This window comes from Rhincodon typus, chromosome 34 (genome assembly GCF_021869965.1).
Source record: "Rhincodon typus isolate 14 chromosome 34, sRhiTyp1.1, whole genome shotgun sequence".
Taxonomy (NCBI): Eukaryota; Metazoa; Chordata; class Chondrichthyes; order Orectolobiformes; family Rhincodontidae; genus Rhincodon; species Rhincodon typus.
In genome coordinates this window covers 23405221-23419867 of record NC_063365.1, presented here as the reverse complement: position 1 = coordinate 23419867, position 14647 = coordinate 23405221, and the positions used below count along the sequence as shown (strand labels likewise).

Sequence of the window (14647 nt, the reverse complement as noted above, 5' to 3'; positions counted from 1 at the left end):
AGACCCTTCTTCAGACCCTTTTTCTGAAGAAGGGTCTAGGCCCGAAATGTCAGCTTTCCTGCTCCTCTGATGCTGCTTGGCCTGCTGTGTTCATCCAGCTCTACACCTTGTTATCTCAATATCTCTCCGTGAACTATTTGTATCCCTCTCGCAACCTGCAAATTTGGCTAGAATACATTCACTTCCTTCTTCCAAGTAATTAATATATATTATAAGCAGTTGCAGTTCCAGCACTAATCCCTATGGAGGCCCACTAGTCACAGGTCACAAACCTGAACAAGAACCCCTTATCCCCACTCTCTTGCCTGCTCAGGAACCAATTCTGTATCCATATCATTATATTATTATCAAGACTGTGGGCGCTTGGCTTATGACTTAATCTTTTGCGAGGTAACTTGTCACACGCCTTCTGGAAGTCCACAGACAATACGTGTACTGGTTTCCGTCTGTCCACTCCGGTTGAGACTTCTTGAAAAACTGTAAGAAGTTAGTGAGATATGGTTCCCCTTCGTGAATCCATGCTGACTCTGCTTGATTAGATTATGATTTTCCAAATGTCTGCTGTTACTTAATTGATTCTAATACTTTTCTAGCAATCGATGTTAGGCTAATCAGCCTACAGTTACCCATTTTTGCCCCTGTTTTGAAATAGGGTGTCACATTAACAGTTTCCATCCAGAGACCAGTGATTTTTGTAAAATTACAATCAATGCATCCACTATCTCTGTAGATACCTCACTACCTCTGTTGTGCAGTCTGTCACTTAAATAGTTAATTTAACTGTTCTAAGCATGAGTTAATGCAGTTAAAGGTTTTGTGAAACCAGCTTGGGGAGGCAGTCTCATGTCAAATTGTCTTTTCAGCCTGTTTTATTACAAATCAAAATATTTTGTAAGTCCCCGGTGGATTGGTTTTAACTTTTTGAATTTAGCAAAGCATGGCCTCATTATGGGCAATGTCATTTAAGTAGCATTTGAATGTAACAAAATGACTCTTCATTGACTGGAGAGCAGCATTAGTGAGGCAGTGTCAGTTCTGAGTAGTTGTGTCAAAACTGCAGAAATGCAGTAGTAAAAAATTGAATTTTGGAATATAAAAAGCATATTTACATACTTCAGATATAAGGTTTTGTTTTGTTTTCCTTCCCTTAAGTTGCTTATTACTGGAACAGAACAATTTAACCAGAAACCGAAAAAAGGCATTCAGTTTCTTCAGGAGAACGGCCTGCTTGCATCCCCCATGGACAATAGTGAAGTCGCTCAGTGGCTCAGGGAAAATCCACGACTAGACAAAAAAATGATTGGCGAATTTATCAGTGATCGGAAGAGCATGGAACTCTTGGACAGTTTTGTTGGGTATCGAAACTACTTTTGAATATTTGTTAACATATGTGCTTTCATGTATAATGAGTAATCTGTGAAATATGCAAATACTACCTAAAAATTAGGTCCATGAGGAAGTCCTTGGTGTCACAGGATAAACAAAAACAGGCTTTGTTTCAAATAGCAACTATTGGCATGACTACCTGCCCCCCTTCACTTTTGCGAATCCTTTAGCTAAGTTTACTGACTTGAGAAGGAACTTCTTCACCCAGAGGGTTGTTAATCTGTGGAATTCCTTGCCCAGTGAAGTAGTTGACGCTACTTCAGTAAACGTTTTTAAAGATAAGGTAGATATTTTTTTGAACAATAACGGAATTAAGGGATACTGTGCGAACGCGGGTAAGTGGATCTGAGTCCACGAAAAGATCAGCCATGATCTTATTGAATGGCGGAGCAGGCTCGAAGGGCTGGACGGCCTACTCCTGCTCCTAGTTCTTATGTTCTTATGTTTGCAGTAGTGAACAAACACCACTGATTCCAGCAGATACCAGTTTCTGGATATACGTAATTGATTGCTGTTAATTTTGTTTGATGATGGCATAGTGTTAATGTTGTTGGACATGTAATCTAGAGGCCTAGGCTAATGGTCTGATGACATAGGTTCACATTCCCCAGGGCAGTTGGTGGAATGTAAATTCGATTCAAAAATCTGCAACTGAAAATTAATCTGAGTAGCAGTGACAATGACTACCATCGTTGACTGTTGCAGAAATCCATCTCGTGCATTAATGGCCTTTCGGGAAGAAATCTGCCTTCCTTACCTGATCTGACCTACATGTGACTCCAGACCCACAGTGATGTGATGGACTCTTAACTGCCTTCTGAAATGGCCTAGTAAACAAATTAGTTCAAGGGCTTTTGAAAGAGTAAAAACAAATTCTGTTAATTACCTACAATTTATTTTTCTGGTGCATTGACAGCAATTCTCAATGTTATCCATTGGAGAGAATCATGTTTCACCAATTCTGCTGATTAATGTGAATGCATCGTGCATTTCAAGTCCTTGGGTGCAGCTGGTTGTCCAGCCAACAGTTCTGTTCATCTTTTTCTGTTCCTACCTTAATACAGATGCACATTTTCCTTTGGTAAACATGTATCAAAGAGGTGTGCTCGATGCAAGAGTTAACTTGGAAAAGGTGTTTTGAGATATTTACTTCTTGTATACAGCTGAACTTCTTACAAATTATGGCTACTGTTTAATGGCTATGTCAGGAAAGCGAACATGAGCTGTTCAGAGTGCAGTTAATATATTAACATTTAAATACTTCCTAAATGCTGAGAACTTCTGTAGGGCTGTTTGCCACTGCAAATTGCATTACTTTGTTCTGTAGAGTGGTAAAAAATTTCACTCTGCAACTAGTGGTTCACATAAGATGTTAGCTAAATTACATTCTGATCACCAATGATTGGTGCTGTTTTTCTGACAGACTCTCAGCAAGGAAATATGAGGTAACATTGAATGGTAGGTCTCTATGGGGTTGAAATGCAAGAGTGAAGTTAAGGATATCTCCTGTGAGGAGGAGATTTTGATCTATTTGGCGTTGCATGTGCAGTGGGCTGAGATTGAAGTTGTTTTGTACTGACAGAATTAAACTGCAATACTTTGAACCAATCTGTCAAGTAGCAATAAAATGTGAATTTAGTGATTTTAAAACAAAAAATTGAGTAAATTGGACATTGAATGAAAGGCAAATTAATTGTATGTGGGAAGTTCTTTGAATCAAAGTTCCATTACATTTTATCTTTTTAATTCTTCTGTTTTAAATTCTGCAATGGTGTCTTTTGCTATTTCTACAATATGAAGCAAACCTACCACAAAGCAAGTCTGTGCTTAACATGCATTAATTGGTTTATCCTTTGTAAATAACTATTTAAAGTAATATTTTTCTGCAATCTCGAATTGTAGGTTATTATTGCACAAAAAAAGTGCCAATGCTCGTCTTATGATGTTCCGTACTGTAAAGATTAACAGATTAAAGGACTTGAATGTTAATTCTTACGTTACAGTTACTGACTATGGATGTTTAAACACTAGGACATTTACTTTCCAAGGATTGAGAGTTGATGAGGCGTTGCGCTCCTATCTAGAAGCCTTCAGACTCCCTGGTGAAGCCCCTGTCATTCACAGACTATTAGAAGTCTTCACAGATCATTGGCATGTATGTACTCCGCAAACTGAAGCGAAAATGTTGTGAGCATTTCAAAACTTGTTTGATGAAAGTAGTTCTGCGGAAAAATGTAATTGTGTAAGTTCTTGCTGGTAGCTATAACCAGCATTACAGAGATCCTTGAATGTCTCTATCTTTACACTGTTGGTGGATCTTCCAGACTATTAAGTCTAGATTCTACATTCAAAATACTTACAGTATTAATTTAAATATTTTTGAAAAAAATATTCCTGAACTGAAAAAATACTAAATTGATCTGGATTTTGTTTTGGGTAAAAGTAACTGAATTTATTGCTCAAATAAAAGCTACAGTGATGTAAATGTTGGAGATCTGAAATAAAAGTAGAATGTGCTAAAGAAATCTATGGATGCTGCAAGACCTGTTGATTTTATCCAGCACTTTTTTTTTTGAATAATTGCACAGTGCATTGTATTCTCACTACAAAGTGAGGACAAAGTTGGCTCAATTTTATTTTTATATCCTGCTGCATTTGAGAACAATCAAAATGACAAGTCATCACAGTCACTGGCTGTGAGTTTTAAGTGGTTATTATTAGAAGAAAAAGCAAACCTTGTGTAACTCAAGCAAAGCACGACTTTGTTTATTATAGTAGGTACCTGCGTGTTCGTACTATTTAAAAATATTCTTTTGAGCCTGTTGTTGTTTTGATTGCGAAATTTCTAGATTTGCCACTTTCTCTTTACAGAAAATTAATGGCTCACCGTTTTCCAACAATGATGCCTGCTTTGCACTTGCCTATGCTGTAATAATGCTCAATACAGACCAACACAATCACAATGTTCGTAAGCAAAATGTACCAATGACATCAGAGGTGAGTGAATCCAATGCAATATTGGTAAATGTCTTTTGCAAATATTTATTTATTTATGCCATTTCATGGCAGCTGCATGTTTACAAAAGACTGTGTCCATTCTTGAATAATGATTGAAGACTGAATTTTGTCATCATAGAAGAAATGATGGACAGAAAAACTACTTGAGAGTTTTGATTTGCATTAGAGCATTGTGCTGTGGTTAATTTGTAGTTTGATATGTATGATTAACATCTGAACCAATTGTCACTTTTAAATTGCAGCTAATTCAGGAAAGGGGGCTTTCAATATCCCATGGCTCAGAATCTTAATTAATGGTTTAAAGGGCTCTTACCACTTGTTACGTATTGTTGGCACGTCAAGATGCTTGCTATTTTGTTCACATTGTTTTAGATCAGTGTTTCTGTTAACATTCATGGTCGGTTAAGGACAATTCATGCAATGTAATTTGCAAGGAGTATTGCCATCCCTTCAGGAAGATTTAACCCAGTAATGTTGTCATATGGCTATTAAGAAAAGTTAGTTTTAGTTGAAGAGACTGCATTTTGCAATATCTTTCTTGTGTTTTGTGTTTGCATTTCTGGGTTTCATTGCAAGTTGGTAGCTGAGCAGGTCAATACATTTTCTCAATATACAATTGTATTCCACAATACTGTACTAAGGGAGGACACTTGGGAAGGCTCATCCAGCTAGACCAAATGGGTAGAGCTCAGGAATGGGAAGGAAGCAATCACTTTGGGATTGTACTACAGGCCTGCCAACTACCAGCAAGTGTTAAAGGAGCAGATATGTGGACAGATTATAGAAAATCGTAAAAACAACAGGTTTAGTGTGTGATTTCAACTTCCGCTAAATTGACTGGGACTCAGAGTGCCAGGAGCTTGGATGGGAAAGAATTTATTAGGTACGTCCAGGATGGATTTTTTTGAAACAATACATAAATAGTCCAACTAGGGAAGGGGCCATACTAAACCTGGTACTAGGGAATGAACCTGGCCAGGTGCTTGAAGTTTCGGGGAGCATTTCGGGAACAATGACGGTAATTCTGGAAGTTTTTCAGGTGAAAGTGCTAAACTGGGGGAAGGCTAACTACCACAATATTAGGCAGGAACTGGGGAATGTAAACTGAGACAGCTGTTTGAGGATAAATCCAAATCTGGCACGTGGGAATCTTTTAAAGGCCAGTTGATTAGAGTTCAGGAACAGCAAGTTCCAGTGAAAATGAAGAATAAGCATGGCAAGATTTGGGAGCATTGGATGACAAGAGAAATTGAGAGCTCAGTCGGAACAAAAAAGGAGGCATATTTAAGGTTTAGGAAACTGAAAACAGAAAGAGCCCTCAAAGAATACAAAGATAGCAGGAAAGAACTCAAATTAGGACTTAGTCCTGTGCACCAAAGACATTTACTAAGGAAAATTCCAACATGTTTTTTACATATATAAGGAGCAAGAGGAAAGCAAGGGAAAGGGTAGGTCGCCTGAAGGACAAGGAGGGAATTTATGTGTGGCCCTGGAGGAAGTGGGTGAGGGTTTAATGAATACTCTGCATCGGTATGCATGAAGGAGAAGGACATGGTGGATGGTGAGTCTTGGGAGTGGTATGTTGTTATTCTGGGGCATGTCAAGATTTAGAAAAAAGTTGTTAGATGTTTTTAAAAGCATTAAGGTAGACAAGCCCCCAGGACCTGATGGGACCTATCCCAGAATGCTGAGGGAGGCAGATGAGGAAATTGCTGGGGCCGTGTACGACATCTTTATAGCTTATTTAGTCACAGAAGAGGTCCCAGAGGAGATTAGCCAACATTGTTCCTTTGTTTAAGAAGGGCAACAGTGGTAACATGGGTAATTACAGGCCGGTGAGCCTTACATCATTGGCAGGGAAGTTATTGGAGATGATTCGTAGGGAGAGGATTTACTCGCATTTGGAGAAAACATAGACTCATTAACAAAAGGGAACGTGGCTTTGTGTGGGGGCAGTTGCCTCTCAAACATGATTGAATTTTTTGAGGAAATGACAAAGATGGTTGAGGGCAGGGTGGTAGATGTTGTCTTTTGGACTTTAGTGAGGCCTTTGACAAGGTCTCCAATGGCAAGCTGTTAGAAAAGGTGAAGCCACATGGGGTATGCAATTAACTGGTAAAATGGATACAGAACTGGCTTAGTGGTAGAAGACAGAGTAGCAATGGAGGGGTGTTTTTCTGACTGGAGACCTGTGATCAGTGGTGTTCCGCAGGGATCAATGCTGGGACCAGTGTCACTTGTGATCAATGTATAAATGATTTGGAAGAGTATGTAGGTGGCCTGATCAGTAAGCTTGCAGATGACACAGAGATTAGGAGAGCTGCAGGTAGTGAGGAGGATTGCTAGAGAATGCAGCAGGTTATGGATAGACTGGAGACTTGGGGAAAGAAATGGCAGATAGAGTTTAACCCAGACAAATGTGAGATTATGCACTTTGCACCATCTAATGCAAGCGGAAGTACACAATAAATGGTAGAACTTTTAGATCCCTCTGTATGTCGATGTTACTAAGTATACAGGTCCACAGTTCCCTGAAAGTGGCAGCAGAAGTGGATAAGGTGATCAAGAAGGCGTATAATATACTTGCTTTTACTGATCAGGCATAGAGTACAAAAATTGGCAAGTTCTGTTGCAACTGTATAGAAATTTAGGCCACGTTTGGAATATTGTGTACAGTTCTGGTCACTACCCTACAAGAAGGATGTGGAGACTTGGGACAGACTGCAGAAATGGTTTGCCAGAAGTGGTTTGGAGGCTATTATCTATGAGGAGAGATCGAACAAACATGGTTTTCCCTTGGGCGTTGAAGAATGAAGGGGTGACCTGATAGAAATTTACAAAATTATGAGAGGGGTGGATAGAATGGATAGTCGGGAGTCTTTTTCCCAGAGCAGAAAAGTCAATTACTATTAGGTTTAAGTTCAAGGAGATAAGTTGGAAGGAGATACGAGAGGCAATTTTTTTTTTTTAAACACACTGGGTGGTAAGTGCCTGGAATGCACTGCCAGAGGAGGTGGTGGAGGTGGATGCAGATGCAGTAGCAATGTTTAAGAGGCATCTTGACAGATATGTAAATTGACAGGGAATAGAGGCCAAAGGTTTTTAGTTTAGAAAGGCATCATGTGTTGGCGCAGTCTTGGTGGGCCAAAAGGCCTGTTCCTACACACTGGGCAGTTCTGTTGAATTTGGATGATGGCTCTTTTTCAGAAGGTAAAATTAATATTTTACTATGATGCCTTCCATACAATTAGGATATGGCAGTGTCTTTGAAGCCAGTTAATTACTTTTATAGTCATTGTTTAGTAAACATGCATGGCAGTTAATTTTCCATGGATCAGTAACCTCTAACTGCAAATGGCTCAGGATATTTGATCAAACCCCTCAAAGTGTCATGGGATCTGATCGCATAGATGGGGCCTTGGCCTAACATCTAATCTGAAGGGTGACCATTGGTCAACAATTCTGCAGTTGCCACCTTTGTATGAAATTGTCAGCCTAGATCTACTTTTACAGCCCTCGTAGGGTCTGATCCTATCATGATCTGACTTGGAGGTAGCATTACTACCATTCGAAGTTAAGGTACTGCAACGTCATTTGAATCTTTAAAAGTTGATTACTGCATAGTCCAACGCAAATTAAATTTAAGCAGTGTGTTACTTCTCTGGAGTTACACAACATAAAACACTGCAATGTTGTTAATACCTGAGAGGATTAACTTTTTTCAAGAATTTTCTTCTTGTTGTCTGCAATGTAATTAGTCAACAATTTTAGCACTCCCTGCTCCAAGTAAAATGTAACCATTTAAAACTAATGGATTTGACTTTTGAAGGAATAGTCTTTGATGTCCATTCTCAGCTCTGATGGGCTGGCATTATGTCTAATAATTATGCAAGATCTCTGACTTAATTAAATGGTATAACCTAATGGATAGATGAAGAAGGTTTAATTTTACCAATGTTACAAAGATCAACACTGAAGTCCACCTTCTAATATCTCCAGCGAAAGCTATGTCTAATAAATTCTGAAGTAATTACATTTGTTCGCTATAGCATAAGCTTTTAAATCCCTTTACATACCTAAAATGGTGCAGTGTTTCATCAGATCGCCTGCTTGACCTGTTCCATGAAATCATTTTAATTAACTGAAAGCTCAAATGTGTACAAGGACTGCACCTGCCCTTCATGTTGTTTATAGTAAGGAAACTGAGTGATATTGTTCAATATTACTACATTGAAGTGACTTTACAAGAATTTTGCATGTATGTCTTATCCACCCCCTTTTTTAATGTTCTTTGGGTAAGTAATGGCTGACCTTTGTGATTTGCACCAATAATTTTTATTCTTTTTGGTTATCTTTTTTTTTCTTGCAGCAATTCAAAAAGAATTTGAAAGGAGTTAATGGCTCTAAAGATTTTGATCAAGATATGTTAGAGGACATATATAATGCAATCAAGTAAGTTTGTTTCACTAACAGCTTATACTGCTAGGCAGATTTTAATTGAACCAGTAATGCAGACAACAGGTAAAATCTTCTAATTTTTCTCAAGGATTTTCTAGATCACGTTTTACTTATGTTTAGGCAGACTGATTTATAGTAATATTCGAGAGAGAATAATGCAGGCAACTACAGGGATACTTATAAGGACTGTGCTTTTATTCATAGTCCAGGTGAAACCCCCATCTGGATAGCTTGTGCTTTTGAAAATTATAACAAGTAAAATTTCCTTTCAAATTTTGCTGGAAAAATGAACCAAAAATTATTTCATCATGAATCGATGTTGTCTGTCTGCAAATGCACCTTCAATTGCTCTTACTCTCTTTGCTCAGATTTAATCCTGTCTCTATCCCTCACTACTTTCTCACCATCCCTTCCCTTCTTTTACAACCCTTTCATTTGAGGGCAACAGCTTTGCAGTTCAGGTAGAAGCAGAGTGGCAATGACTGCTGGTCAAGGTGGGAATTAGTGTCATTGCTTTTGCTGAATGCTGGAGATAGGGCGTCTGATGATTTGATGTAGAGGTCAGAGGTGTTGACAGTTCTGGGTTCTGTATTTGTAGGTCTGTCATTCAGTTACTCCAAATTTAGGCTATTTCTCTTCTCCCATGTTTACTGTAGATTTAAACTTCGAACGGTGCTTTGTCAGCGTAAGTGCACCAGATTGATCTGTAGCTTCTGTTTCCAGCCTTGCAACTACCCTACAGTCAAAACTTTACTGAGAGATCTACAATACTGCCTGATTCAGTCAGGGTGTCCCTGCATACGATTTTCCACATGTCTGAGGAGATTGTAGAAAGTCAGGCACAGCTCAGTTTCTTAACTAACGTAAGTTAACGCAAAAACAGTGCCTTTACTTACTAACATGCCTTTGGGGAGAACTCGGCAAAGGCAATGGATCAAGCTTCAAATTTCCTGATTTGTTGAACTTTGTGTTGTACCACTCGCCATATTTAATCACTGTAGTAGAATGGTTAAATAAATGAGCAAAAATCTGGAAATGGAATATGATACAGGACAATTGAAGCACTTCGGTAAGAAGAATAGAAGAACTGAATATTATTTGAATATTATTTGACTGTAGAAAATTATTGCACAGAGGATCTGGAGGTCGTGATGAATGAATCTCAAAAAGCTAGTATCCAAGATTAGAAGATAGTAGGGAAAGCAAATGGACTGTTGGCCTTTATTTCAAAAGGGATGGAGTACAAAAATAGGGAAGGCTTGCTAAAACTGTACAAGGGACAAGCCACACCCCACCTGGAATGTTGTGTTTTGATCCCCTTGTAAATTTCCAGGGGTAAGGGCAATGGAGGCAGTGTAGAGGAGATTCATTAGATTGATCCAAGGTTGGAGGGATTTTCTTTTTTTTTAATTTACCTATTTTTCTAATCAACCTAATGTTATTACACACCTCTGGAGCAGGTGGGACTTGAACCTGGGCCTCCCGAGCCAGGGATGAGGACATTACCACTGGATAACACGAGGGCCCCCAGAGGGATTTTCTTATGAAGAGAGATTGATTAGGTTAGGCTTATACTCACTTGAATTTAGACAAATGAGTAGAGCCTTTATTATTTGTTGGGACAGATGCAGAAAGGTTGCTTCTACCTGTGGGAGAGTCTAAGATCAGAGGGCATAATCTCAAAATAAGTTTTTGCCCATTTCAGACAAAATTGAGGAGGAATGCCTTCTCTCAGAAAGTGGTGAATATTCAAGGCTGAGATAGGCAGACCTTTAATCAGTAAGGGAATCGAGTGGCTACAGTGAAAAGGCAGGAATGAGGAGTTGAGGATTGTCAAATCTACCATGATCTCATTGAATGGCAAAGCAGACTTTATGGGCTGAATGGCTACGTCTGATTTGTTGTATGGTTTCACATTCTGTGAATTGTTGGTATAACATTATAAAGTAATCGATTTTAAAGAAAGAAGCAATTCTAAGGGTAATACTGATTTTTCAGTTGATAAAAGGATGGAATGTTACCTTTAAAGAGAGCTCAATCATAGTTAGTGAGGGAGAACCCCTGACCTGCTTTAGAAATGTAAAAACTGTATTTAATTCACTTCACTATTGTAACAAATGAAAGACCACCTTGCATGTATGAATAACCACATAACAAGCTAAATTAATATTTGACTGCTGGCATTTGGTATAGTTTGTGTTCCTCATAAACCTGTGTAGCTGTGATGTAATTTTAAAAATAGAACAGGGTAATACTAAAGTTGTTGGAAAAGCCAGTCAGATGTTTGCAAGCTATTTATATTGTTATCTTTCTATCATAGGAGTTATTGGCCATGTATACCAAATGGTTCACACATTTATACATAGTTCAATGTTTTTAAATTCATGTAAAATCTTAGGAAAGGAAGAACATGCCAACGATTCTAGAAATTTAGTGAAGAAAACTTTTAATTTGGCCTAATGCGAGGTATTGATTACTTTAAAGTTTTAAGAGCATAAAATGCCTGTGATTCAGGATGTTTAGCCTAAAATGGTTGTAATCTGGGAACACATGCAATTCACAAATATTGAAAGTTACTTTACTTTTGTATTTAGCATTTAAAGACACTTATCTGCACCACCTACAGAGATTAATGAGGGTTGTTTACTCATGGGAACATTTTACATTTTCTAAAATTAACTCGGAAGTAAGACTACGTATTTATATAGCAACTTACAAATCTGTAGATCATTCCAAAGCATTTGCATTCAATGAATTAATTTCTAACTTTAGCTGCTCTTGTTATGTAGGGACACATGAATTGAATATTTTGTACAATCCGCTATTGGAGTTGAAGATTTAAAGTTAGGATGCTTTCATTTGCCAACCTGATAAACTGCACAAAACTTTTGAATTAGTTTTAATAAAACCTGAAAAATGAGCAAGAAAATCACCAAAAATAGCCTTTGAACCTAAGCCAGTGACCAAGAACATCAGTTAATGGTTACCGAATATGTTAAATTCTTGTTATCGTGCGGGTTATAGGATTTTTACCAGTGTTCTCAGAATGAATTTTGGCCCATTTCTCCATGAAAAGTGAAACCTAACATGCTTGCTTTATTGACTTTTATCAGGAAGTACCGATGGCTGATTTGAAAACACTTCAGTGATTGAAACTGAACATTTTTTCGGCAGTAGGGCTCAGTATAACAGTAGATGAAAGATTTACCCAATAACCTGACAGCATTTCTTAACATCATATCTTAATAGATTCATAGCTGCTCATTTAATGTTGGTTTAAACATTTAACCAAAAGACTGAAATAGTTGTAATTAGATTGGTAGAATACAGAACAATTTGCAAAACATGGCAAACAAATATGATTTTAATTGGTATGTCTTATTGTTGCAGAGACTTTAATACAGCAATGATTGATGTCGTTTTTTAGGGGGTTTAATTTGGGTCTGTTTGACTGTTCATTGTTCCGAATTTATCTGTATAATCTGATATGTATAGTATCAAATTGGAAAATAAATGTGTCACTGTAATTTTCCATGCCCTCAATTGAAAGGTCAGAAATCACACGGCACTAGGTTATAGCCCAAGAATTTTATTTGAAAATACAAGCTTTCGGAGCCTCGCTCCTCCTTCAACTGTTAGAGAGAGAAGTAGTATCAGACACAGAATTTACAAATAAAATATCAAAACGTCACACCACTGATGAAGATGTATTAAACAAACCTAAGATGCTTGTAAATCTTCAATCATTTGGAAGGTTTTACCTGAGTAGTATGTATATGAAAATCGCTGAAATCCTTTCAAGTCACTGTCCTGAGAGAACTACAGGTTTTATCAGTGCAAAAAAGAAATGACATTTTAGGTCAGACAATGCATTTTAGATGTGAGGCCTTGTTTTTTTTTTTAAGAATCTGTTTGTGGTTTAGTTTGGAGTCAGACCGGTTTTACTTCTAAAGTAGGAATTTATAAAACACCATGTCGACCGACTGTCTATAAATTGTGTGCTTTTTGAACAAAATAGAATGGAGGTGCAAAAATAAATTCACCCCATAGATTTGTGTGTGTGTGAGAAAGAGAGAGTGGGGAGTGGGGGGAGACGGCGGAGAGAGAGTGGGGGGAGGCGGCGGAGAGAGAGTGGGGAGGCGGCGGAGAGAGAGTGTGTGTATTGTGTGGTGGGGTCACCTGTAGTGCAACGTGAACCCAAGATCCCGGTTGAGGCTGTCCATGCACACATGCGCGCGCACATACTCTCTTTCACACAGTCTCTCACACTCTCTCGCTCTCTCTCTGTCTCTCACACAGTCTCTCACTCTTTCTTTCTTTCTCTCTCTCACTCACACATTCTCCCCCTCTCACACGTACTCTCACTCTCCCCCCCCCCCCCCCCCCCTCCTCCCCCCCCCCCCCCAACCCTGTCCCTCTCCTCTTCCCCCCCACCTCCCCCCCTCCCTCCTCTTTCCCCCCCACACCCCTTTCTCTCTCTTCCCCCTGTTTCTCCCCCCAAGCCCCCACGCACGTGCACCTGTGATTCTATGGGGTGAATTTGTACTTGCAGATGCATTCTATTTTCAAAAAGTACACAATTTATAGATGATCAGTGAATGTGGCGTTTTATAAGTTCCTATGTTAGAAATAAAGCCAGTCTGACTCCAAACCAAAACACAAACGGATTCTAAACAAGGCCTCACACCTAACATGCATTGTCTGACCTAAAATGTCACCTTTTCTTTATAGTGATAAATTCTTTAGTTCTCTCAGGACAGTGACTTGAAAGGAATTCGGGGATTTACTTGTATATATTAATCAATCAAAACCTTCTAACTGATTAAAGATTTAACAGCATCTTCGGTTTGTTTAATACATTGTCATCAGTGGTGTGACCCTTTGATCTTCTACTTATAAATTCTGTGTCTGGTGCTACGTCTCTCACTAACACCTGAAGAAGGAGCAAGGCTCAGAAAGCTTGTGCTTTCAAATAAACCTATTGGACTACAACCTGGTGTCGTGTGACTGCTGACCTTGTCCACCCCAGTCCAACATCGGCACCTCCACATCATCTCAATTGAAACTTCTACAAAATTTGTGTGGAAAAATTTTCACTTTGGGGATCAAATGATAGTTGGGAAATAGGCTCAAAGAAAATTTGCTTATTATTTTCTGTGCAAATGTAATACACCTTTATTTGGTTGCTATATGAAATTGGTACAGTACGTAAAATGATTTGCATCCCTTTACAACAGGAACGATGAGATTGTGATGCCAGAGGAGCAAACTGGTTTTGTGAAGGAGAACTATATATGGAATGTTCTCTTGAATCGTGGGAGCTCACCAGAAGGCATTTTCCTCCACGTACCCCCAGGAACCTACGATCATGATCTATTCACCATGACTTGGGGTCCCACCATAGCTGCACTTTCTTATGTTTTTGACAAGAGCTTAGATGAAACAATAATACAGAAAGCAATATCTGGTTTCAGGTAAAGGTTTTGAAGAGTTAGTCTAGAAATGGCAACATAAACAATAATCTTTTTTTATGAATGAGGAAACTCCACAATAGCAAGCAGGAATTCATGTTTGCCCAAAGGATGTATGTAGATGAAGCACTACAAAAATTCAGGCATGGTATGAGTGAATTCTGTGTGGAGCAGTGACGAGTGTGTTTGTGTGTGTGTGTGTGTTCCTTATTCCAACTAAAACTGTTTCCAACATTGACTGCTCTAGCAGTTTTGAGTTGTAACTTTCTCCAGTTAGGTAATTTTTCTGTAAGACCAACCACATATTGAATCTT

At 38.6% G+C, this 14647-nt stretch overlaps 1 protein-coding gene across 1 annotated transcript in view; it reads left to right on the top strand.

The window, feature by feature from the left end:
* The window catches only part of LOC125486850 (Golgi-specific brefeldin A-resistance guanine nucleotide exchange factor 1-like), a 21680-nt gene extending 7340 nt beyond the window's left edge, over positions 1–14340 (top strand). The window contains exons 3-7 of the mRNA XM_048616206.1: positions 1153–1355; positions 3418–3541; positions 4258–4383; positions 8774–8856; positions 14100–14340. Of these exons, the coding sequence (XP_048472163.1) occupies positions 1153–1355; positions 3418–3541; positions 4258–4383; positions 8774–8856; positions 14100–14340 (777 nt within the window). The remainder of the gene's footprint in view (positions 1–1152; positions 1356–3417; positions 3542–4257; positions 4384–8773; positions 8857–14099) is intronic.
* Positions 14341–14647: the final 307 nt, after the last annotated feature.